Genomic DNA, 27031 nt, shown 5'->3' with positions numbered 1-27031 from the left:
TGAAGTGGAACGACATTTATTGGATATTTCAAACTTTTTTAACAAATCAAAAACTGAAAAATTGGGCGTGCAAAATTGTAAACTAAGGGTTAGAAATAATGCATGTTTTGTTTTAATCCACCGGACTTCATTCTCTTCCTTTCTGCATCTTCTATTTAGTTAAGTCGCAATTTAGCATGGCACAGCAGGTTACTAGCGTTCTATACTAGAAAAGTAGAAAAAGACACATGATAGCTTTCCAGGAAGTGGGTCGCTGACCTGTTACGGTTTTCTTCCTGGGAAGGAGAGGAGGACCAAAATGCAGCGTGGTTATGGTTGAACATCTTTAATAAAGATGATAACGTGAACAATGTACATAAACAAAATAAGAAACCGTGGAAAAACCGAAACAGTCCTAACTGGTGCAAAACACAGAGACAGGAAACAATCACCCACAAAATACCCAAAGAAGATGGCTGCCTAAATATGGTTCCCAATCAGAGACAACGATAAACACCTGCCTCTGATTGAGAACCACTCTAGGCAACCATAGACTTACCTAGAATACTACACTGAACACAACCCCATCAATCTACAAAACCCCTAGACAAGACAAACACATAATCACCCATGTCACACCCTGGCCTAACCACAATAATAAAGAAAACACAGAATACTAAGGCCAGGGCGTGACATGACCACTGTTCTAGAGTCATAGAGAGAAAGGGATGGACGAGTCAGTCTTGCTATTGCAACATTGGTCAGTCACTCTCACGCACACAATTCATCCAACCTTGAATCATTCTAGTTTAATTCTAATCAGGGATGAACACAGTCTTCCAGAGGGACTCATCCCGGGTGAGTCAGAGCAGTGTTACTTATCATCCTTATCCTCTATCCAAACTAGTAACATTACTGGCTGCTAACGTGTTACTTACCCGATGGTGTTAACACCGCCATGGTTATGCCAGCTCAGGTAGACAGACAGTGAAATAACATTTTGAACTGTCTGAGGATGAGTGGGGAGGAAGTGATGAAGAATGACTGGTTTGGTGAAATACTTTCGTTGCAGACACTGGCATATCCTTCACACTGACACAGTTTCCTGTACAGTAACAAGTGATATTGGCATATGTGTGTGTGTGTGTGTGTGTGTGTGTGTGTGTGTGTGTGTGTGTGTGTGTGTGTGTGTGAGAGAGTACTCTCGGGTGAATAGCGGCTGTGCTGTTATCTGACACACAGAGTTTAGGGAGAGCGCAAACACCATTCAGTTCAATACCAGACCCACTGGAAACCCTACAAGGCCAGGTAAGGTGTGCCACAGGTGTGTGTGATCACCAGTCTTGTACACACCTGTCTGGACTCAAGTGTGGTGATTCAGGTGTCATTCAGGTAAACACACACCCTGAGTTGGACCTGATCAGACCAGCATGGACTAGGGTACGTGTGTCCTTGTGTCTTTGTGTGTCAATCTTTAAATGTGTTTGCACATGCAGCTCAGAGATCTTAGATTTAGAAAAGAAAGCGAGAGAGAGAGGGGGGGAGAAAGAGAGAGCGAGAGGGGGGGGAAATAGAGAAAGAGAGGGGGGAGAAAGAGAGGGGAGAGAAAGAGAGAGAGAGAGAGAGAGAGAGAGAGAGAGAGGGAGGGAATAGAGAGAGAGAGAGAATAGAGAGAATAGAGAGAGAGAGAGGGAGGGAATAGAGAGAGAGAGGGTGGAGAAAGAAAGGGGAGGGGGAGAGGGGGGAGAAAGGGAGGGGAAGAGAGAAAAAGAGGGAGAAGGGGTGAAAGAGAGCGAGAGAGGGGGACGAGACAGGGAGAGTTTAGTTTCATCCCTATGTGGCGTAAGAAGCACACAAAAAAATGTATCTGAGCATTTGAAGGAGCCATGGTCAGAGAAAAATTCAGGAGAGGGTAATATTTATGTAAAAGGTATCTGGGGGAAACTGCAGAGTAAGATCAGATGTATGGTCAGGTGTCTGGGGGAAACAGCAGAGTAAGATCAGATGTATGGTCAGGTGTCTGGGGGAAACAGCAGGGTAAGATCAGATGTATGGTCAGGTGTCTGGATCAAACAGCAGAGTAAGATCAGATGTATGGTCAGGTGTCTGGGGGAAACAGCAGAGTAAGATCAGATGTATGGTCAGGTGTCTGGGGGAAACAGCAGAGTAAGATCAGATGTATGGTCAGGTGTCTGGGGGAAACAGCAGAGTAAGATCAGATGTATGGTCAGGTGTCTGGGGGAAACAGCAGAGTAAGATCAGATGTATGGTCAGGTGTCTGGGGGAAACAGCAGAGTAAGATCAGATGTATGGTCAGGTGTCTGGGGGAAACAGCAGAGTAAGATCAGATGTATGGTCAGGTGTCTGGGGGAAACAGCAGAGTAAGATCAGATGTATGGTCAGGTGTCTGGGGGAAACAGCAGAGTAAGGTCATATTTAAGGTAAAGGTATCTGGGGGAAACAGCAGAGTAAGATCAGATGTATGGTCAGGTGTCTGGGGGAAACAGCAGAGTAAGGTCAGATGTATGGTCAGGTATCTGGGGGAAACAGCAGAGTAAGGTCATATTTAAGGTAAAGGTATCTGGGGGAAACAGCAAGAGATAGAGAGGGTTAGTACTATCAAATCAAATGTTATTGGTCACATACACATGGTTAGCAGATGGTTAGCACATGGTTAGCTGTCTGTGTGGGTGAACCATTTCATTATTTTTGTGATCCGTGATTGTAGACCCTGCCACATACATCTCGTGTTTGAGCCCTTGAATTGCGACTCGACTTTGACTCTATGCGGACGCTTAGCTTGTTTGATTGCCTTGCGGAGGGAATAGCTACACTGTTTGTATTCGATGTATTCGTCATGTTTCCGGTTGCTATGCCCTGATTAAAAGCGGTGGTTCGCACTTTCAGTTTAGCGCAAATGCTGCCATCAATCCAAAGTTTCTGGTTAGGAAATCTTTCAATAGTTACAGTGGGTACCACATCTCCACTGCACTGGCTAATAAACTCCCTCACCGAGTCAGTGTATACATGAATATTATTGTCCGAGGCTATGCGGAACATATTCCAGTCCGTGTGTTCGAAGCAATCTTGAAGCGTGGAATCCGATTGGTCAGACCAGCGTTGGATGGGCCTGAGCACAGGCGTTTCCTGTTTTAGTTTTTGCCTATAGCAGGGGAGCAATAAAATGGAGTCATGATCGCTGGAGACTTACATTTCCCTCACTAACTTTAAACATCTGCTATCTGAGCAACTAACTGCTTGCTGCAGCTGTACATAGCCCATCTGTAAATAGCCCACCCAATCTACCTTCCTCATTCCCATATTGTTTTTATTTACTTTTCTGCTCTTTTGCACACCAGTATCCCAAGTTGCACATCATCATCTGCTCATCTATCACTCCAGTGTTAATCTGCTAAACTGTAATTACTTTGCTACTATGGCCTATTTATTGCCTTACCTCCTTACTCCAGTTGCACACACTGTATAGAGACTTTCTATGTTTCTATTGTACACTTGTTTATCCCATATCCCATTTATTCCATGTGTAACTCTGTGTTGTTGTTTATGTGTAACTCTGTGTTATTGACTGTACGCTTGTTTATTCCATGTGTAACTCCGTGTTGTTGTTTGTGTCGCACTGCTTTGCTTTATCTTGGCCAGGTCGCAGTTGTAAATGAGAACTTGTTCTCAACTGGCCTACCTGGTTAAATAAAGGTGTTCTCAACTGGCCTACCTGGTTAAATTAAGGTGTTCTCAACTGGCCTACCTGGTTAAATTAAGGTGTTCTCAACTGGCCTACCTGGTTAAATAAAGGTGAAAAAAATAAATACTATCAGCAGTGTTGTAAAGTACTTAAGTAAAAATACTTTAAAGTACTACTTAAGTAGTTTTTTGGGGTATCTGTACTTTACTTTACTATTTATATTTTTGACAACTTTTACTTTTATTTCACTACATTCCTAAAGAAAATGATGTACCTTTTACTCCATACATTTAGCCTGACACCCAAAAGTAAACGTTACATTTTGACAGCAAAATGGTCGAATTCACACTTATCAAGAGAACATCCCTGGTCATCCCTACTGCCTCTGATCTGGTGGACTCACTAAACAGAGAACATCCCTGGTCATCCCTACTGCATCTGATCTGGAGGACTCACTAAACAGAGAACATCCCTGGTCATCCCTACTGCCTCTGATCTGGTGGACTCACTAAACAGAGAACATCCCTGGTCATCCCTACTGCCTCTGATCTGGAGGACTCACTGAACAGAGAACATCCCTGGTCATTCTGCTGCCTCTGATCTGGAGGACTCACTAAACAGAGAACATCCCTGGTCATTCTGCTGCCTCTGATCTGGAGGACTCACTGAACAGAGAACATCCCTGGTCATTCTGCTGCCTCTGATCTGGAGGACTCACTAAACAGAGAACATCCCTGGTCATCCCTACTGCCTCTGATCTGGTGGACTCACTAAACAGAGAACATCCCTGGTCATCCCTACTGCCTCTGATCTGGAGGACTCACTAAACAGAGAACATCCCTGGTCATTCTGCTGCCTCTGATCTGGAGGACTCACTAAACAGAGAACATCCCTGGTCATTCTGCTGCCTCTGATCTGGAGGACTCACTGAACAGAGAACATCCCTGGTCATTCTGCTGCCTCTGATCTGGAGGACTCACTGAACAGAGAACATCCCTGGTCATTCTGCTGCCTCTGATCTGGAGGACTCACTAAACAGAGAACATCCCTGGTCATCCCTACTGCCTCTGATCTGGTGGACTCACTAAACAGAGAACATCCTTGGTCATCCCTACTGCCTCTGATCTGGAGGACTCACTAAACAGAGAACATCCCTGGTCATTCTGCTGCCTCTGATCTGGAGAAAATTATGTACCTTTTACTCCATACATTTAGCCTGACACCCAAAAGTAAACATTACATTTTGACAGCAAAATGGTCGAATTCACACTTATCAAGAGAACATCCCTGGTCATCCCTACTGCCTCTGATCTGGTGGACTCACTAAACAGAGAACATCCCTGGTCATCCCTACTGCCTCTGATCTGGTGGACTCACTAAACAGAGAACATCCCTGGTCATTCTGCTGCCTCTGATCTGGTGGACTCACTAAACAGAGAACATCCCTTGTCATCCCTGCTGCCTCTGATCTGGAGGACTCACTAAACAGAGAACATCCCTGGTCATCCCTGCTGCCTCTGATCTGGAGGACTCACTAAGCAGAGAACATCCCTGGTCATTCTGCTGCCTCTGATCTGGTGGACTCACTAAACAGAGAACATCCCTGGTCATCATTACTGCCTCTGGTGAACTCACTAAACATAAAATGCTTCATTTGTAAATTATAAATGTTGAAGTGTGCCCCTGGCCATCCGTCAAAAAAGAAGAAAAAAAAGAAGAATGTGCCATCTGGTTAGCTTAATATAAAGAATTTGAAATGGTTTATACTTTTACTTTAAATTTTAGCAACTCCATTTACTTTTGATACTTAAGTATATTTAAAACCAAATACTTTTACACTTTAACTCAAGTAGTATTTTACTGGGTGGCTTTAACTTTAACTTTTCTATTAAGGTATCTTTACTTTTACTTAAGTATGTCAATTGAGTACTTTTTACACCACCGACTGACTATCAGGTAGGTACATAGATGACATGATAATAACAGATGGAAAGAAACTTAGGAATAAGAGTTCTCCTTCTCCCCCTCTCTCTCTCTCTCTCTCTCCCCCTCTCCCCCCCCCCTCTCTCTCTCTCTCTCTCTCTCCCCCTCTCTCTCCCCCCTCTCTCTCCCTCTCTCCCCTCTCTCTCCCCCCTCTCCCTCTCTCTCACCCCCCTCTCCCTCTCTCTCTCTCTCTCTCTCTCTCTTTCTCTCTCTCTCCCCCCTCTCTCTCACCCTCTCTCCCTCTCTTTCTCCCCCCCCCTCTCTCCCTCTCTCTCTCTCTCTCCCCCCCTCTCTCCCCCCCTCTCTCTCTCCCTCTCTCTCTCCCTCTCTCTCTCTCTCTGTGTGTCACATGTTAGCAGTACTGAATGTTTTCTTTGAGTTGAGAAGAAGAAACATAGCCGATGGCTATGTCTCAGAATGGAGGAGGCTACAGAGTCGTGTTCAATCATGAGTTGATATCATTGTGTAACACCCTAAACTAGTCAGGCATAGCAATTATAAAAGGCATTTTCTCACATGAAAGTGTAGATTTATTAAACTGTCATTTGGATATGAAATAGACAGTAAGGGACAACTTACATAGGCCTAACTGTCTGATGGATTGTTCCCTGGTCCATACAGAATATACAGTTGAAGTCGGAAGTTTACATACACTTAGGTTGGAGTCATTTCAACTCGTTTTTCAACCACTCCACACATTTCCTGTTAACAAACTAAGTTGGTTAGGACATCTACTTTGTGCATGTCACAAGTAATTTTTCCAAAAATTGTTTACAGACAGATTATTTCACTTATAATTCACTGTATCACAATTCCAGTGGGTCAGAAGTTTACATACACTAAATTGACTGTGCCTTTAAACAGTTTGAAAATTCCAGAAAATGATGTCATGGCTTTAGAAGCTTCTGATAGGCTAATTGACGTCAATTGGAGGTGTACCTGTTGATGTATTTCAAGGCCTACCTTCAAACTCAGTGCCTCTTTGCTTGACATCATGGGAAAATCAAAAGAAATCAGCCAAGACCTCAGAAAAAAATGTGTAAACCTCCACAAGTCTGGTTCATCCTTGGGAGCAATTTCCAAACGCCTGAAAGAAGCACGTTCATCTGTACAAACAATAGTACGCAAGTATAAACACCATGGGATCACGCAGCCGTCATACCGCTCAGGAAGTTCTGTCTCCTAGAGATGAACGTACTTTGGTACGAAAAGTGCAAATCAATCCCAGAACAGCAGCAAAGGACCTTATGAAGATGCTGGAGGAAACAGGTACAATAGTATCTATATCCACAGTAAAACAAGTCCTATATCGACATAACCTGAAAGGCCGCTCAGCAAGGAAAAAGCCACTGTTCCAAAACCGCCATAAAAAATCCAGACTACAGTTTTCAACTGCACATGGGGACAAAGATTGTACTTTTTGGAGAAATTTCCTCTGGTCTGATGAAATACAAATAGAACTGTTTGGCCATAATGACCACTGTTAGGCTTGAAGCTTGCAAGACGAAGAACTCCATCCCATGAAGCATAAGGGTGGTAGCATCATGTTGTGGGGGTGCTTTGCTGCAGCAGGGACTGGTGCACTTCTCAAAATAGATGGCTGCATGAGAGAGGAAAATTATGTGGATATATTGAAGCAACATCACAAGACATCAGTCAGGAAGTTAAAGCTTGGTCGCAAATGGGTCTTCCAAATGGACAATGACCCCAAGTATACTTCCAAAGTTGTGGAGAAATGGCTTAAGGACAACAAAGTCAAGGTATTGGAGTGGCCATCACAAAGCCCTGACCTCAATCCCATAGAAAATTTGTGGGCAAAACTGAAAAATTGTGTGCGAGCAAGGAGGCCTACAAACCTGACTCAGTTACACCAGATCGATCAGGTGGAATTGGCCAAAATTCACCCAACTTATTGTGGGATGCTTCTGGAAGGCTACCCAAAACGTTTGACCCAAGTTAAACAATTTAAAGGCAATGCTACCAAATACTAATTGAGTGTATGTAAACTTCTGACCCACCGGGAATGTGATGAAAGAATTAAAAGCTGAAGTAAATAATTCTCTCTAATATTATTCTGACATTTCACCTTCTTAAAATAAAGTGGTGATCCTAACTGACCTAAGACAGGGAATGTTTACTAGGATTAAACGTCAGGAATGGTGAAAAACTGAGTTTAAATGTATTTGGCTAAGGTGTAGGTAAACTTCCTGACTTCAACTGTAATAGAGTAGAATAGAGTGAATGCAACTTTATTGGCCACCCATGTATGTACACTGCCTGTACAGTGGGGCAAAAAAGTATTTAGTCAGCCACCAATTGTGCAATACTTAATACTTATTTCCCACCATAATTTGCAAATAAATTCATTACAAATCCTACAATGTGATTTTCTGGATTTTTTTCCCTAATTTTGTCTGTCATAGTTGAAGTGTACCTATGATGAAAATTACAGGCCTCTCTCATCTTTTTAAGTGGGAGAACTTGCACAATTGGTGGCTGACTAAATACTTTTTTTTGCCCCACTGTATATTAAATTCTCTTTTCTAAGGAAGTGGGGAACAAGTTATAAATACCTCACATGATGACACCACTGTGCTCATCTCCATAGCAGCCAGCGGCATGTGATGGGGGACGCTAGGGATAAAGTTGGGCTCCGGCTCCTACTCAGGAATGCCCCCCTCCTCCACTCCCTCTCTTTCCCCCCTCCTTCACCACATTGTGTCTCCATTATTATTTTTAATGTAAACTTGATTTAATTAGGCAAGCCCGGTTAACCACTTAATTCATGGTAATGGCTCCTGAGTGGCGCAGCGGTCTAAGGCACTGCATCTCAGTGTTAGAGGTGTCAATTCAGACACTGGTTCAATTCCAGACTGTATCACAACTGTCTGCGATTGGGAGTTCCATAAGGCGGTGCACAATTGGTCCAGTGTTGTCCGGGTTAAGGTTTGGCTGGGGTAGGTCATCATTGTAAAATAAGAATTTGTTCTTAACTGCCAGTGATAAACTCTCACAAACACACATCCTAGTTATTTAATGTCTTTTTAAATTAATAGAGCTTTTTTTCCATCAAAAGTGTACTTTGTTCTGATGGAATTTAGACTAGTTATTTCTGTGAGCCTACTCATGTAGTAAAGGATTCCTCTTTATACTGTATATGTACCATTATAGCCTATGTGACAGCAGGGGCAACGCAATTGACGCTACAACCCATAGGAATCAAATCAAATGTTATTTGTCACATGCTCCGAATACAACTCAGTTGACTACTTTAAAATGGCGGAAACATGATGGAAGCCCTTAATGACACTGCCCATGCAAAGACAGCCTTTTGGCTACCAAATGCCTCTATCATTTTCTATGGCTCTTCACTGCAGAGAGAGCGAAAGAGAGAGGGGAGTGGGTAGGCTTGTTATGAACTAGTAGGCAAACATTTGAGTAATTCTCCGCGCGCTGGGCATTATTGCACAAGTGGTCCCGTGGAGGGGTCCCTAGCCCTACAACGAGTAGAGACAAGCCCGTGAGTTCCAAGAAAGCGACCGTGCGGTGCAGCCGGAGCAGAAGGCAGGTCCAACTATTTAAACAAGTGTTTAGAAATCGGTGATTCCTCTCTGATTTCGCCCGCAGTTGCGCATTCCAGAGGGGAGCCGTAGCGGATGCACCAAGCCTCAGCACTCCACGCATAATTTATTTATTCATTCATTTCCTATCACCAGTGACTGCTGCCAACTGAATACGTCTGAGTGGTTGAGGGATAGATAGCTCTTTGTTTTCGTCCCCCGTCGCCCTCTCTACTTGCTCTAGAACTTCTAACCAAGCTGATTAAGGATGGACGGGAACCGAACCATCGACCCAAGCTGCAGTGAAAAACCTCCCGTGGCCATCGACATCCTTCTCCGTGAGTTGAGCCGCTCGTCTAGGCCCGTAGCTGCGCTTTCCATAACTAGCCAACGTTAACTTTTTAGCTGCCAAGTGCGGTTAGTTTCTCCAATCTGCTGGCAGCTACTTTTTTCTGACTGATTGATTGCGCTTGTCCTGTAAACATTGAAAATGCATTGCCAATTTGCCATCAGGTCCATGGGCTATTAAACACACATTAACCAACATTCTAGGTTGGTTACATTCTAGGTTGGTTACATTCTAGGTTGGTTACATTCTAGGTTGGTTACATTCTAGGTTGGTTACATTCTAGGTTAGTTACATTCTAGGCAACGTCAGCTAAGTTTCCATCCAATCGATGACAGATTTTCATATGAATATTCTTAAAACATCACGAAAACAATGCTATCATCTAATTGAGATGTTTCCATCAAATGGACTTGTTGTGGCTAGGGTACTAGGGGATAACTAGCCCCCACTAAGAACAATGTCTAATTGCTTACACAATTTTTTTATGTTTGGAGTAAAAAAAAAAAAGTATGTGGATGAAGGTCATGCTTAGGCTAATAAACTATGAAGGGAAATAAATGGCTCCAGTTTACACTTTTTTTGTTATTTCATGAAATGTTGTTTTTTAGAAAAGGGATGTTTTTTTTTTAAGTACCAGGGGGCAGTTGCCTCTGTAAAAATGATGGGATAAGGTTTCACAGAAGTGTTAAAAGCCATTTAGTCAGTTTTATTTTGTAAGTAATACCTAAAAGCCAAGTCTAGTTGTCTTATTTTAATGATTTAAATAAACTATGGGGGGAAATGGTGTTGCACATGTCACCATTTAATATCTGCAGTATGAGGAGATCTGATATAAAGTATTTTTCTCACCTGCACAGTCATTGTCTTTGTTCTTTCTCTGATGTTCATTTTCCATACAATCCATTTTGTAGTGGTGGAAAAACTACCCAATTTTCATACTTGAGTAAAAATATAGACACCTTTTTTAAAAGAAAATGACTCAAAAAGTTAAGGTCACCCAGTTAAATAATACTTGAGGTCAAGTCAAATTATTTGTTTTTAAATGTACTTAAATATCAAAAGTAAAAGTGTAAATAATTTAAATGTGAAAATATTAAGCAAACCAGACGACACAATTTTATTGTTTTTTAAATTTACAGATAGCCAGGGTCACAGTTCAACACAGACATAATTTACAAACAAAGCATTTGTGTTTAGTGAGTCTGCCAGATCAGAGGCAGTAGGGATGACCAGGGATGTTCTCTGTTTAGTGAGTCCTCCAGATCAGAGGCAGCAGGGATGACCAGGGATGTTCTCTTGATAAGTGTGTGAATTAGGCAAATCTCCTGTCCTGCTAAGCATTCAAAATGTAACGAGTACTTTTGGGTGTCAGGGAAAATGTAAGGATTAAAAAGTACATTATTTTCTTTTAGGATTGTGGTGTAATAAAAGTTGTCAAATATAAATTGTAAAGTACAGATACAAAGTAGTTTTTTTAAGTAGTACTTAAAAATATTTTACTTATTAACTTTTACAATTCCCCTAAATCCCAGCAGTCTTCAAAATGACATTCGGGGGGGCAAAAGGTTTTCAATAGTTGTTTTTAATTCATAATTGTATTTTAAATTGTAACATAACATTTTAATGGAATATAACATTAACATTGAAATTGCACATTTAATATCTTAACTAATTAATTCAGTGTAACATTGATGTGGCAGCTTTCTCATGCTCTGCTATGGCACAATTCTAATTTGTACATAGGTCACAAATAAAGCTATCCCCAGTAAAATTGGAGCACAACTTTTTACATTTATTTTATTTCATCTTTATTTAACCAGGTAGGCCAGTTGAGAACACCTTTATTTAACCAGGTAGGCTAGTTGAGAACAACTTCTAATTTACAACTGCGACCTGGGCAAGATAAAGCAAAGCAGTGTGACACATACAACAACAGAGTTACACATGGAGTAAACAATAAACAAGTCAATAACACAGTAGAAAAAAAGAAAGTCTATATACATTGTGTGCAAAAGGCATGAGGAGGTAGGCAATAATAGGCCATAGTAGCAAATAATTACAATTTAGCAGATTAACACTGGAGTGATAAATGATCAGATGGTCATGTGCAAGTAGAGATACTGGTGTGCAAAAGAGCAGAAACGTAAATAAATAAAAGCAGTATGGAGATGAGGTAGGTAGATTGGGTGGGCTATTTACAGATGGACTATGAACATCTGCAGTGATTGGTTAGCTGCTCAGATAGCTGATGTTTAAAGTTGCTGAGGGAAATAAGTCTCCAGCTTCAGCGATTTTTTTTTTTGCAATTCGTTCCAGTCACTGGTAGCAGAGAACTGGAAGGAAAGGCGGCCAAATGAGTTGTTGGCTTTGGGGATGATCAGTGAAATATACCTGCTGGAGTGTGTGCTACGGGTGGGTGTTGTTATCGTGACCAGTGAGCTGAGATAAAGCGGAACTTTACCTATCATAGATTTATAGATAACCTGGAGCCAGTGGGTCTGGCAACGAATATGTAGCGAGGGCCATCCGACTAGAGCATACAGGTCGCAGTGGTGGGTGGCATAAGGTGATTTTGTAACAAAACGGATGGCACTGTGATAGACTGTATCCAGTTTGCTGAGTAGAGTATTGGAAGCTATTTTGTAGATGACATCGCCAAAGTCGAGGATCTGTAGAATAGTCAGTTTTACGAGGGTAAGTTTGGCGGCGTGAGTGAAGGAGGCTTTGTTGCGGAATAGAAAGCCGACTCTAGATTTGATTTTCGATTGGAGATTAGTTTGATATGAGTCTGGAAGGAGAGTTTACAGTCTAGCCAGACACCTAGGTATTTATAGATGTCCACATATTCTAGGTCGGAACCATCCAGGGTGGTGATGCTAGTCGTGCTGGCGGGTGCGGGCAGCGAACGGTTGAAAAGCATGCATTTGGTTGTACTGGAGTTTAAGAGCAGTTGGAGGCCACGGAAGGAGAGTTGTATGGCTTTGGAGGTTAGTTAGCACAGTCTCCAAAGAGGGGCCAGAAGTATACAGAATGGTGTCATCTGCGTAGAGGTGGATCAGGGAATCGCCAGCAGCAAGAGCGACATCATTGATATAGACAGAGAAAAGAGTCGGCCCGAGAATTGAACCCTGTGGTACACCCATAGAGACTGCCAGAGTTCCGGACAACATGCCCTCCGATTTGACACACTGAACTCTGTCTGCAAAGTAGTTGGTGAACCAGGCGAGGCAGTCATTAGAGAAACCAAGGCTATTGAGTCTGCCGATGAGAATACGGTGATTGACAGTCGAAAGCCATGGCCAGGTCGATGAAGACGGCTGCACAGTACTGTCTTTTATCGTTGGCGGTTATGAGCATATGTACTTCCTGCACTGCTCACACCTAATCCAGTCCCCATCTGTGACTGAAAACAGCTCTCTTAAGGATCATACCTTTTTTTCAATTTTCGCCTAAAATGACATACCCTAATCTAACTGCATGTAGCTCAGGACCTGAAGCAAGGATATGCATATTCTTGATACCATGTGAAAGGCAATACTTTGAATTTTGTGGAAATGTGAAGTTAATGTAGGAGAATATAACACATTACATCTGGAAAAAGATAATACAAACAAAAAAAACATGAATATTCATGTTTTTTTTTTTCATCATCTTTGAAATGCATGAGAAAGGCCATCATAATATTGCAGTTTTAGGCGCAATATAGATTTTGGCCACTAGATGGCAGTGTGTGCAAAGTTTCAGATTGATCCAGTGAAGCATGGCAGTATTGGACAATATTTTCTATCAAGTATGACCAAATGTTCCGAACTGGTCAATTGATACATTTTCAAGTACATAACTATAGAGAACATACAAAAATGATATGGTAATACAATATTTAAATTTACACACTCCCAGGAATGTCATACATTCAGTTAACCCACTGTAGGCATACAGGCAGTTAACCCACTGTTCCTAGGCCGTCATTGAAAATAAGAATTTGTTCTTAACTGTGTATCCTTGTATGTAGCTTATAGTGAATATCCTGGTATGTAGCCAATAGTGTGTATCCTGGTATGTAGCCTATAGTGTGTATCCTGGTATGTAGCCTATAGTGTGTATCCTGGTATGTAGCCTATAGTGTGTATCCTTGTATGTAGCTTATAGTGAATATCCTGGTATGTAGCCTATAGTGTGTATCCTGGTATGTAGCCTATAGTGTGTATCCTGGTATGTAGCCTATAATGTGTATCCTGGTATGTAGCCTATAGTGTGTATCCTGGTATGTAGCCTATAGTGTGTATCCTGGTATGTAGCCTATAGTGTGTATCCTGGTATGTAGCCTATAGTGTGTATCCTGGTATGTAGCCTATAATGTGTATCCTGGTATGTAGCCTATAGTGTGTATCCTGGTATGCAGCCTATAGTGTGTATCCTGGTATGTAGCCTATAGTGTGTATCCTGGTATGTAGCTTATAGTGTGTATCCTGGTATGTAGCCTATAGTGTGTATCCTGGTATGTAGCCTATAGTGTGTATCCTGGTATGCAGCCTATAGTGTGTATCCTGGTATGCAGCCTATAGTGTGTATCCTGGTATGCAGCCTATAGTGTGTATCCTGGTATGCAGCTTATAGTGTGTATCCTGGTATGCAGCTTATAGTGTGTATCCTGGTATGCAGCCTATAGTCTGTATCCCGGTATGCAGCTTATAGTGAATATCCTGTTATGTCGGCCAACTTAAAATGCGAAAGTATTGTCACGCAAAGTAGTTTCCCTCTACAGCACCCCACGGTTACAGTAGGAACAATTTAAATAGGATGTGACGGATGCTCTGTTTGGACGACATAACTGTTGGTCTGACCAATCGCAGGCAGGCATAACATGTGTGTACTGCAGATCCGCCCATCGCTAACGTTTGACTGCCTGGTGAACAGTCCTAATTCATACCGCTACTCTGCATCACTCTGGATAACCTGAGTTCTGAATCCGGTCTTGGTGTTGATAATAGTGTGTTGGAAAGGAGGGTGCATTTTCCTCCCTAATGGTTAAGTTGCAGTAAGCAGACCCTTGATCTGAAGAAGCAACAATTTCATGACACTGTGTTAAAAACACATCTGTAACTCGCTGGAGTGGACTGAAACACAATCCTCTCCCCATCCCTCGCTCTTCTCTAATCATGTCCTTATGGGTTTGTCTCATCTCCCTCCCCTCCTCGCTCTTCTCTAATCATGTCCTTATGGGTTTGTCTCATCTCCCTCCCCTCCTCTCTCTCGCTCTTCTCTAATCATGTCCTTATGGGTTTGTCTCATCTCCCCCTCTCTCTCTCTTCTCTAATCATGTCCTTATGGGTTTGTCTCATCTACCTCCCCTCTTCTCTCTCTCTCTTCTCTAATCATGTCTTTATGCCTCTTTCACAAACCAAGATGCTCTCCCAGAAATCAGGGAGCAAGGACTTCCTTCCCCCACTTCCCTAAGGAATTAACATGATCCACACACACCCACACAGTTGTGAAGAGGAGAAGACAGTGCCTCTTCCCCCTCAGGAGGCTGAAAAGATTTGTCATAGGCCCTCAGATCCTCAAAAAGTTGTACAACTGCACCATTGAGAGTATCTTGACTGGCTGTATCGCCGCTTGGTACAGCAACTGCTTGGCATCCGACCGCAAGGCGCTTCAGAGAGTAGTGTGTACAGCCCAGTACATCACTGGGGCTGAGCTCCCTGCCATCCAGGACCTCTATACCAGGCGGTGTCAGAGAAAGGCCCAAAGCTAATCAAATAGCTACCCAGACTATCTGCATTGACACGTCAATGGGCCGCAGGATCTCGTCACGGTATCTCGCTGCATTCAAATTGCCATCGATAAAATGCAATTGTGTTTGTTGTCCGTAGCTTATGCCTGCCCATACCATAACCTCACCGCCACCATGGGGCACGATGTTCACAACGTTGACATCAGCAAACCGCTCTCCCACAGGATGCCATAAACACAATCTGCAATCTGCCCGGTACAGTTGAAACCGGGATTAATCCGTGAAGAGCACACTTCTCTAAGGGTGTCACTGACCATCGAAGGTGAGCATTTGCCCACTGAAGTCAGTTACGACGCCAAACTGCATTCAGGTCATGACCCTGATGAGGATGACGAGCACACAGATGAGCTTCCCTGAGGTGGTTTCTGATAGTTTGTGCAGAAATTCTTCGGTTGTGCAAACCCACAGTTTCATCAGCTGTCTGGGTGGCTGGTCTCAGACAATCCCGCAGGTAAAGAAGCCGGATGTGTAGGTCCTAGGTTGGCATGGTTACACATGGTCTGCAGTTGTGAGGCCGGTTGAACGTATTGCCACATTTTCTAAAACAACGTTTAGAGAGAAATGAAAAGTAAATTCTCTGCAATAGCTCTGGGGGACATTCCTGCAGTCAGCATGCCAATTGCACACTCCCTCGACTTGAGACATCTGTGGCGTTATGTAGCATATTCTAGTGGCTTTTTATTGTCCCAAGCACAAGGACCACTTATATAATGATCATGCTGTTTAATCAGCTTCTTGATATGCCAAACCTGTCGGGTGGATGGATTATCTTGACAGAGGATACATGCTCACTAACAGGGATGTAAGCAAATTTGTGCACATAATCTGAGAAAAAAATATTTGTGTGTGTGTATGGAACAATTCTGGGATCTTTTATTTCAACTCACGAAACAACACTTTACATGTTGGGTTTATATTGTTGTTCAGTATATTTGCATAAACTTCAAACAGATATACCTCACCAGACCCGCCACTGTGGATTTCTGCACTGTACCCAAACCAAAAACAGATTTAATGTGTCGCTCAGTTATGTATTGAGCCATGTCATCATGGAAAGCTCTGCCACCAGTGGTTGCTCAGGCAAAAAAACAAGTTTAGCTTTGAAAAAACGGATATAAGATTTTTTTTTTTATCACAGCTCCTCTCCTATTTTTTTAAAGATCTAATTTAACTGTATACAGTGCCTTGCGAAAGTATTCGGCCCCCTTGAACTTTGCGACCTTTTGCCACATTTCAGGCTTCAAACATAAAGATATAAAACTGTATTTTTTTGTGAAGAATCAACAACAAGTGGGACACAATCATGAAGTGGAGCGACATTTATTGGATATTTCAAACTTTTTTAACAAATAAAAAAACTGAAAAATTGGGCGTGCAAAATTATTCAGCCCCTTTACTTTCAGTGCAGCAAACTCTCTCCAGAAGTTCAGTGAGGATCTCTGAATGATCCAATGTTGACCTAAATGACTAATGATGATAAATACAATCCACCTGTGTGTAATTAAGTCTCCGTATAAATGCACCTGCACTGTGATAGTCTCAGAGGTCTGTTAAAAGCGCAGAGAGCATCATGAAGAACAAGGAACACACCAGGCAGGTCCGAGATACTGTTGTGAAGAAGTTTAAAGCCGGATTTGGATACAAAAATATTTCCCAAGCTTTAAACATCCCAAGGAACACTGTGCAAGCGATAACATTGAAATGGAAGGAGTATCAGACCACTGCAAATCTACCAAGACCTGGCCGTCCCTCTAAACTTTCAGCTCATACAAGGAGAAGACTGATCAGAGATGCAGCCAAGAGGCCCATGATCACTCTGGATGAACTGCAGAGATCTACAGCTGAGGTGGGAGTCTCTGTCCATAGGACAACAATCAGTCGTATATTGCACAAATCTGGCCTTTATGGAAGAGTGGCAAGAAGAAAGACATTTCTTAAAGATATCCATAAAAAGTGTCGTTTAAAGTTTGCCATAAGCCACCTGGGAGACACACCAAACATGTGGAAGAAGGTGCTCTGGTCAGATGAAACCAAAATTGAACTTTTTGGCAACAATGCAAAACGTTATGTTTGGCGTAAAAGCAACACAGCTCAACACACTGAACACACCATCCCCACTGTCAAACATGGTGGTGGCAGCATCATGGTTTGGGCCTGCTTTTCTTCAGCAGGGACAGGGAAGATGGTTAAAATTGATGGGAAGATGGATGGAGCCAAATACAGGACCATTCTGGAAGAACCTGATGGAGTCTGCAAAAGACCTGAGACTGGGACAGAGATTTGTCTTCCAACAAGACAATGATCCAAAACATAAAGCAAAATCTACAGTGTGTAAATAGTATTTATTGTCTATAATAATGTAATATCTTGTATTCTGTACTTTGATGTACATTCTTTGTGTGGACCCCAGGAAGAGTAGCATGTGCAGTAGCTAAAGGGGATCCTAATTAACTAAACTGAACATTGACTCGGTTCTCCCTGTATTTTTTTTAAACCTTTATTTAACTAGGCAAGTCGGTTAAGAACAAATTCTTATTTTCAATGACGGCCTAGGAACAGCGGGTTAACTGCCCTGTTCAGGGGCAGAATGACAGATTTGTACCTTGTCAGCTCGGGGGTTTGAACTTGCAATCTTCCGGTTACTAGTCCAATGCTCTAACCACAAGGCTACCCTGCCGCCCCATGTTATATTTTTACTTGTTATTCATTATTCACTGCGTATTTATTTACACACCTACTCATTCAAGGGTTTTTCTTTATTTTTACTATGTTCTACATTGTAGAATAATAATGAAAACATCAACACTATGAAATAACACATCATGTAGTAACCAAAAAAGTGTTAAACAAATCAACATTTATTTTATATTTAAGATGTTTCAAAGTAGCCACCCTTTGCCTTGATGACAGCTTTGCAAATGCTTGGCATTCTCGCAACCAAATCCTTTTCCAGGTGAAGTTCCCACATATGCTGAGCACTTGTTGGCTGCTTTTCCTTCACTCTGCAGTCCAACTCATCCCAAACCATCTCAATTGGGTTGAGATCGGGTGATTCTGGAGGCCAGGTCATCTGATGCAGCACTCCATCACTCTCCTTCTTGGCAAAATAGCCCTTACACAGCCTGGAGGTGTGTTGGGTCATTGTCCTGTTGAAAAACAAATGATAGTCCCACTAAGTGCAAACCAGATGGGATGGCGGGTTGCTGCAGAATGCTGTGGTAGCCATGCTGGTTAAGTGGGCCTTGAATGTCACCAGCAAAGCACCCCCACACCATCACACCTCCTCCTCCATGCTTCACGGTGGGAACCACACATGCAGAGATCATCCGTTCTCCTACTCGGTGTCTCACAAAGACATGGCGGTTGGAATGAAAAATCTCAAATTTGGACTCATCAGACCAAAGGACAGATTTCCGCTGGTCTAATGTCCATTACTTGTGTTTCTTGTCCCAAGCAAGTAGATTTGTCTTATTGGTGTCCTTTAGGAGTGGTTTCTTTGCAGCAATTTGACCATGAAGGCCTGATTCATGAAGTCTCCTCTGAACAGTTGATTTTGAGATGTTTGTTACTTGAACTCTGCAAAGCATTTATTTGGGCTGCAATTTCTGAGGCTGGTAGCTCTAATGAACTTATCCTCTGCAGCAGAAGTAACTCTGGGTCTTCCTTTCCTGTGGTGGTCCTCATGAGAGCCAGTTTCATCATAGTGCTTGATGGTTTTTGCGACTCAACTTGAAGAAACATTCAAAGTTCTTGAATTGTTCCGTATTGACTGACCTTCATGTCTTAATGTAACGATGGACTGTTGTTCCTCTTTACTTATTTGAGCCATTCTTGCCATAATATGGACTTGGTATTTTACCAAATAGGGATATCTTCTGTATACCACCCCTACCTTGTCACAACACAACTGAAAGCTCAAACGTTTTAAGAAGGAAAGAAATGTAACTTTTAACAAGGCACACCTGTTAGTTGAAATGCATCCCAGGTGACTACCTCATGAAGCTGGTTGAGAGAATGCCTAGAGTGTGTAAAGCTGTCAAGGTAAAGGGTGGCTACTCAAGAATTTCAAAAAAGTAAAATCTATTTTGATTTGTTGTTGTTACTACATGATTCCATATGTGTTATTTCATAGTTTTGATGTCTTCGCTATTATTCTGCAATGTCAAGATAGTAAAAACAAAGAAAAAACATGTAATGAGTAGATGTGTCCAATCTTTTGAATAGTACTGTATATATATATATATATATATCATCTTAACTCTCCGTTGTTGGAAAAGGACACATACTGTAAGTAAGCATTTCACTGTTTGTCTAAACCGGTTGTTTATGAACCATGTGACAAATAACATTTTGTTTGACATGGCTGTTTTGACATGTGTACAAGTGTATGTCAGTTTATTCTTAGTTAATTGTGTGCATGCATTTGCATGTGTGCGTTTAGTTCCTCTGTGTTTGGCAGAGGGGATGGTGCTGTTTTTGATTACCTGTTCACTACTTGTCATTGTCTTCCCATAAACACCTCCTCTGTCTCTCTGTCTGCCTTTTAGAGTTGGACATCTTTGGTATCATCCTGTACTCAGTGCTGACCTTCATGGCAGCGGTGTCCATGCTGGTCTACATAGAGGAGTGTTGGTACATCTACCGGAAGGTTCCCTCCAACAAGAAGAGCGCCATCATCTGGGTCAATGGGGCAGCGCCGGTAAGAACACACTGAAGGCAGCCTTTAATCTGGTACCTGCTGGTACGTCCATCTACAGTAGAAACATGTGGTAAGAACACACTGAAGGCAGCCTTTAATCTGGTACCAGCTGGTACGTCCATCTACAGTAGAAACACAAGGAACAAAATAAAAAAGTTTAGTTATGACTCATCCTGTCAGTTTACTAGGAAATTCTAGGGCAGTAGCACGGTTAGGAAGACTGCATTGTTAAAGTTTCCAAACTAAGGCTGTATGTCCCGGCTGTGTGTGTCAGGTGATTGGCACCATGTCCTGTCTGGGGATGTGGATTCCCCGAGCCACCATGTTTACTGACATGACCTCCGCCTGGTATGTTACTCATCCCTCGCTCTTTTCCTCTCTCTCTCTCCTGTCTTTCATTTTCTCTCTGTGTCATTTTTTCTCTCATATTGTCTCTCTCTGTCCCATCCTATCCTCTTTCCTCTCCTCCACCTTCTATCTCTTCCTGTGTCTGAGTGGATCTGGGGTTCTCTTGATCTCAGACTCCTCCTGTGACAGGCAGGAAACCCTTTAGAGAGCAGGAAGACATACCTCGTGTCAGCAAAACATACAGAGATACTGAAGACACCATTACAATAGTAGATCTTTCCAAACCCATCTCTCCCTCTGTCTATCTTCCCTCCTTCACTGCTTGGTGTTCTTAATGTGTGTAACATGTTTGAGTCCGTCTCCACAGCTACTTTGCGATCGTAGTGTTTAAGTTCCTGGTGTTAATGATCGAGGAGGTGGGGGGTGACGAGGCGTTTCTACGGCGAGCAGGGAGGAACAAATTGAAGATCAGTACTGGTCCCTGTTGCTGCTGCTGCCTCTGTCTACCCCATGTTAACATCACACGGTAACACACACTGTTGAGTAGCAAAACTATCTGTATTGGTTGTCACGCCCTGACCTGAGTATTCTTTGTTTTCTTATATATATTTTGGTTAGGTCAGGGTGTGACGAGGGTGGTATGTGTTTTTGTCTCATCTAGGGTGTTTGTACTGTCTAGGGGTTTTGTAGATTGATGGGGTTGTTTCCATCTAGGTGTTTATGTAGGTCTATGGTTGCCTAGATTGGTTCTCAATTAGAGGCAGGTGTTTATCGTTTTGTCTCTGATTGGGAACCATATTTAGGCAGCCATCTTCTTTGGGTATTTTGTGGGTTATTGTCTATGTTATGTTGCATGTTAGCATAGTGGTTCATTAGCAGTCACGTTCGTCTTATCGTTTTGTTGTTTTGTTTTAAGTGTTCTTCGTTAATAAAGAAGAAGAATGTATTCTAATCACGCTGTGTTTTGATCTACTCCATACGACCATCTGATTGGTTCAGGCCCCGGCAGGTTGAATGTACCCCTGGCCACTCCCCCTCGTCTCTCTATGGCCTCATGCATGTCAGAAAACATTATCACCCCAAATATGCCCCTTGCTGGTCATTGCACCCTATAGGACTCAGTAAAGAGGCATGACAATTTACAAAATCATGCTAATATGTAAAAAAAAAAAATGGTGTTAATACACTCATTATAATTCTCTGTATTAAATATACGTTGATAGAATGTTTTCCTCTGGTTTTCTCCAGACGGAGTTTGTTCCTGCTGAAGTTGGGGTCATTTCAGTTCGCCCTGATGAAGGTTGTCTTCACCATTCTGTCAGTCATCCTCTGGACCAATGGCAACTTCGACGTTACAGATGTGAGTGTGGGGCGTCGACACACACACACACACACACAGAACCATATTCTTCCCAAACGCACACGCCCATATGAAAACTCCCACACACACGCTCACTCAGACTTCACAGTGTTGACTCTGTCCCGCTCATCTCCATAACCTGGGCTGGAACCAGGGACTATCTACACACACATACACTCACAGACTTCACAGTGTTGACTCTGTCCCGCTCATCTCCATAACCTGGGCTGGAACCAGGGACTATCTACACACACACACACACTCACAGAATTCACAGTGTTGACCCTGTCCCGCTCATCTCCATAACCTGGGCTGGAACCAGGGACGATCTACACACACATACACTCACAGACTTCACAGTGTTGACCCTGTCCCGCTCATCTCCATAACCTGGGCTGGAACCAGGGACGATCTACACACACATACACTCACAGACTTCACAGTGTTGACCCTGTCCCGCTCATCTCCATAACCTGGGCTGGAACCAGGGACGATCTACACACACATACACACACACACACTCACAGACGTCACAGTGTTGACTCTGTCCCGCTCATCTCCATAACCTGGGCTGGAACCAGGGACGATCTACACACACAGTCTCAACGCCGTATGTGTTTCAGACGGCGGTAACAGGAGCGTCCATCTGGATATCCCTGGGAGTGGGGGTCCTGACCATCATAGCACTGTGGCCTGTAGCCATCATGTTCATGCATCTCAGGACCACGCTGCGCAGCCTCAAGATCATTCCCAAATACGCCATGTACCAGGTGAGATTACACACACACACACACACGCTATGTAAGTGAGCCAATCAGAGGAAAGACGTAAAGCACGGCTCTCCAACCCTGTTCCTGGAGAGCTACCGTCCTACAGGTTTTCACTCCAACCCTGTTCCTGCCCTAATCTAGTGCACCTGATTCTAATAATTGGCTGAATCAGGTTAGTTACAACTGGGGTTTGAGTGAAAACCTGCAGGACGGCAGCTCTCCAGGAACAGGGTTGGAGAACTCTGGTATACAGTAAGGCCCCCCTCAACCAATCAGAGGTCAGTTAATACCCTGAAAAAGCAAATGATAACATGTTTACTCATGCTGAGCACAGTGTTTTACATGTTTTACCCATGATGCTGTGTCTGTGTAGCTGGTGCTAGTGCTGAGTCAGCTCCAGTCTGCCATCATCAACATCCTGGCTATGATGGGAACTATCGCCTGCACCCCGCCATACTCCTCTCAGGCCAGGGGATACTGTGAGACTCTCACCTCCTCATCTCCATCCATCACTATATCCCTTCTTAAACATACACAAACTATCCTCACAGGCCAGAAGATACCCTAAGTGACCTCTCTCTCTTTCTCTGTCCCCCATCTTTCTCTCCCACGCCCTCCTTCTCTCTCTGTAGTGATGAGTCAACAGTTGTTAATCCTGGAGATGTTCATCATCACCTTGGTAACCCGCCTGTTGTATCGTCGCCAATACGAGCCACTCCCTGACGACGAGCATGATGACGACCACACTAAGATTGGTCTATCAGCCGAGAGAACTCTGGCATAGCGTGAGGAAGAGAGAAACTGTGTGTGTGCGTGCGTGCGTGCGCATATGTTTAAGGGAGAATTATGTGGGATCAGGATCCGTTGGAGAATACTGATATATTCTCATGTGTGTATATGGACTAAACTGACAGAACACAATGGACGACCTGAGCTTGTTGTGTTCTGTTACACCGAATTGTCCAATAAGAAATCAGTTCAGTACTTTCCTTGGTGAGCGAAGGGGTTAAGATGGATCAGAGTTCTTCATCTCTCAGCCAGTGTGTTTGGATGTGATAGTGTTGTTGTTGTTGTGTAACTGTAATATACGAATGATTTCAGAAATGTATTTTTATCACAAGTTATATGTTTTGCGAACTTTGTACTTGTATCATAATGATCCATTTATAATGTATACTCTTTTTCTCACGTTTTAATTTGAGGAGTATTTCGTCATTTGTTTTTCAGTAGGCATGCACACCCACACGCAGGTCTGGGTTATGGTGGGCAGACTGAAGTTGTAGAGGAGAAACCTGTATTTTGTTGCAGTGGCATGATTGACAGAGTGACACTGAGCAAGCAGTAGCCTACATTGACCACATTTGGGCAAGGTCATGCCAACATTACCAAGGTCAGATCACCACAGCTCGTTATCCTCTCATCCTCTTCAGATCTGTATCTTGTGGGAATCTGAGTTATCACAACAAACCAGATACAGGTTTAGATTAGAAGTCCTGGTAAACATACAGTACCAGTCAAAAGTTTGGACACACCCACTAATTCATTACTATTTTCTACATAGTAAAATAATAGTGAAGACACAAAAACTATGAAATAACTCATGGAATCATGTAGTGAACAAAATGGTAAACAAATAATGTTGTATTGGAGATCCTTCAAAGTAGCCACCCTTTGCCTTGATGACAGCTTTGCACACGCTTAGCATTCTCTCAACCAGCTTCACCTGGAATGCTTTTCCAACAGTGTTGAAGGAGTTCCCCCATATGCTGAGCACTTGTTGGTTGCTTTTCCTTTACTCTGCGGTCCAACTCATCCCAAACCATATCAATTGAGTTGAGATCGGGTGTTTCTGTAGGCCAGGTCATCTGATGCAGCATTCCATCACTCCTTCTTGGTCAAATAGCCCTTACAAATCTAATTGTATTTGTCACATGCACCGAATACAGGTACCTTACAGTGAAATGCTTACTTACAAGCCCTTAACCAACAATGCAGTTTTAAGAAAAATAACAAAGAAAAGTAACAAATAATGAAATGGCAGCAATAAAATAACAATAGCGAGGCTATATACAGGGGGTACTGGTACCGAGTCAGTGTCCGGGGGCACTGGTTAGTCGTAATTAAAGTGACTATGCATAGATAATAAACGGAGTAGCAGCAGCTTAAAAGAGGGGTGGGCAATGCAAATAGTCTAGGTAGCCACTTAATTAGATGTTCTAGAGCACATATGTCAGAGTCAAGGCCCGCGGGCCACATCCGGCCCGCAAGAAGGTTTTTTACGGTCCCTGGGATGATCTTGATTTATTATTAGAACCGGCCCGCAGCAAGCCGGCAGCCCGCAGATCTTTTACACGCACCAATACTACATTTCCCACAATGCAAAGGTGACGCACCGAGCAGTAGGCTGCTTCATTTCAATATTTATTGGCACAGCAGTCGTCAGCATCACAGTAAAATTAACTTTCAGATACCCATCAAAAATGGCAAAACGGAAGGTGGATACTGAGAACCGGGGGTTTCAAACAAGGTGGGAGTCGGAGTATATGTTCACGAAGGTAGCTGGAAAACCTGTGTGTCTTCTGTGTGGAGAAAGTGTGGCGGTACTGAAAGAGTATAATCTGAGACGACATTATGAAACGAAACACGCGGACAAAAACAAGAATATGGACATGGAACAAAGGCTACAAAAGGCAGAGGAATTAAAACGAGGCCTCAAATCTCGACAGGCTCTGTTCAAAAAAGCCAAATCACAAGGCCAGGCTGCTGTCAAGGCCAGTTTTATTTTGGCAGAAGAGATCGCTAAATCAGCCCGGCCATTTACGGAGGGGGATTTCATCAAAAACTGCATGATTAAAGTTTGTGACGAAGTTTGCCCAGAAAAAAGGCAACTCTTTTTAAATGTGAGTCTGAGCAGAAACACCATTGCCGAGAGAGTAGACCAGTTGTCCATCAATCTAAAAGAGCAGCTTGTGAAAAAGGGAAAAGATTTTATTGCATATTCCTTGGCTGTGGATGAGAGCACCGACATTTCTGACATTGCCCAGTTGTCAATTTTCATCCGCGGAGTGGACTCCAACCTAAGCGTGACAGAGGAGTTTTTGGCTTTACGTCCTATGCATGGCACAACTACGGGGCATGATTTGTATGAAGAGGTGTCAAGATGTGTAAATGAGATGGAGCTGCCTTGGGAAAAACTCGTGGGTTTGACAACCGACGGAGCACCTGCGATGTGTGGACACAGGAGCGGACTGGTGGCGAAGATACGGGAAAAGATGCAAGAGGAAAACGCGACAGGTGAGCTGACAGCTTATCATTGTATCATACACCAGGAAGCGTTGTGCGGTAAAGCCTTGAAAATGGAGCATGTAATGAGCATCATCACGCGCACAGTTAACTTTATCAGAGCCAAAGGTTTGAATCACCGCCAGTTCAAGGCATTTCTGACGGAGTTAGAAACGGAGCATGGTGATTTGCCTTATCACACAGAGGTGCGATGGCTAAGCCAGGGAAAGGTGCTTCAAAGATGTTTCGAGCTTCGTGAGGAGATTTGTCTGTTCTTGGACAGCAAAGGGAAAGACACAACACAACTCCGAGACGAAATGTTTCTGTGTGAAATGGCTTTTCTGTGTGACATTACGAGTCATCTGAATGCAATAAACTTGCAGCTGCAGGGTCGGGATCGTGTCATCTCTGATATGTACAGTACAGTGAAGGCATTTAAAACCAAACTGACTCTGTGGGAGACGCAGATGCGGAAAGAAAATTTGAGCCACTTTCCCAGCTGCCAGACCATGAAAGAGAAGCTCTCTACCAGTGCGTTCCCGAGCACACAGTTGGCTGATAAAATAGGTATGCTTGCCGCTGACTTTCGACGCCGATTTGCTGACTTTGAAGCACAAAAAAGCAGGTTGGAACTGCTCGGTAACCCATTTGCTGTTGACGTGGAAAGCTCACCACCAAACCTCCAAATGGAGTTGATTGACCTCCAATGCAATGATGCACTGAGGGCAAAATATGCGGCAGTGGGTGCTGCGGAGTTCGCCCGTTTCCTCCCCGGCACAATGCCCCAGCTGCGCATCCAGGCTGCTCAAACGTTGTCTATGTTTGGCAGCACATACCTGTGTGAACAACTGTTTTCTTTGATGAACCTGAACAAAACATCACACAGAAGTCGACTTACTGCTGAACACCTCCACTCAATTCTGAGGATTTCTTCAGCTCAGAGCCTTACCCCGAACATTGATGAACTTGTGGAAAAGATGGGACACCACCAAGTATCACCCTCAACCTCAAACAAGTGAACATTACTGTGCAATCACATATTTAGAGTTTTTACTCAGTTCAAGTTTAAAAGTTAAAATTTAATATTTGTTTTCACTGCATGTTACTTCTCCTTAAACAAAGTGTTGTTTTTGATTAATAGATTTTTGCACTTTATTTTTTTGTATTTCAATCCAATTATATTTTTAAAATATTTCAGTTGAGT

The 27031-nt window shown here is 43.0% G+C and overlaps 1 protein-coding gene and 1 long non-coding RNA gene across 2 annotated transcripts; both read left to right on the top strand.

The window, feature by feature from the left end:
* Window positions 1-8933: 8933 nt before the first annotated feature.
* Window positions 8934-23741, top strand: LOC110489577 (organic solute transporter subunit alpha). Its single transcript, XM_021562308.2, has 8 exons — window positions 8934-9563; window positions 19916-20067; window positions 20342-20415; window positions 20783-20941; window positions 21664-21775; window positions 22399-22545; window positions 22919-23024; window positions 23178-23741. Exons 1-8 carry the CDS (start codon window positions 9494-9496, stop codon window positions 23327-23329), a joined length of 972 nt encoding a protein of 323 aa, XP_021417983.1. The 5' UTR covers window positions 8934-9493; the 3' UTR covers window positions 23330-23741.
* LOC118938785 lies at window positions 9638-9928 on the top strand. The gene is made up of 2 exons (XR_005036040.1): window positions 9638-9777; window positions 9826-9928. It is a non-coding gene; the product is annotated as an uncharacterized LOC118938785 (long non-coding RNA).
* Window positions 23742-27031: the final 3290 nt, after the last annotated feature.

Source organism: Oncorhynchus mykiss, chromosome 15, assembly GCF_013265735.2.
Source record: "Oncorhynchus mykiss isolate Arlee chromosome 15, USDA_OmykA_1.1, whole genome shotgun sequence".
Taxonomy (NCBI): domain Eukaryota; kingdom Metazoa; phylum Chordata; class Actinopteri; order Salmoniformes; family Salmonidae; genus Oncorhynchus; species Oncorhynchus mykiss.
The sequence above is the reverse complement of the archived record's forward strand: the minus strand, read 5'-3'. Positions and strand labels throughout refer to the sequence as shown.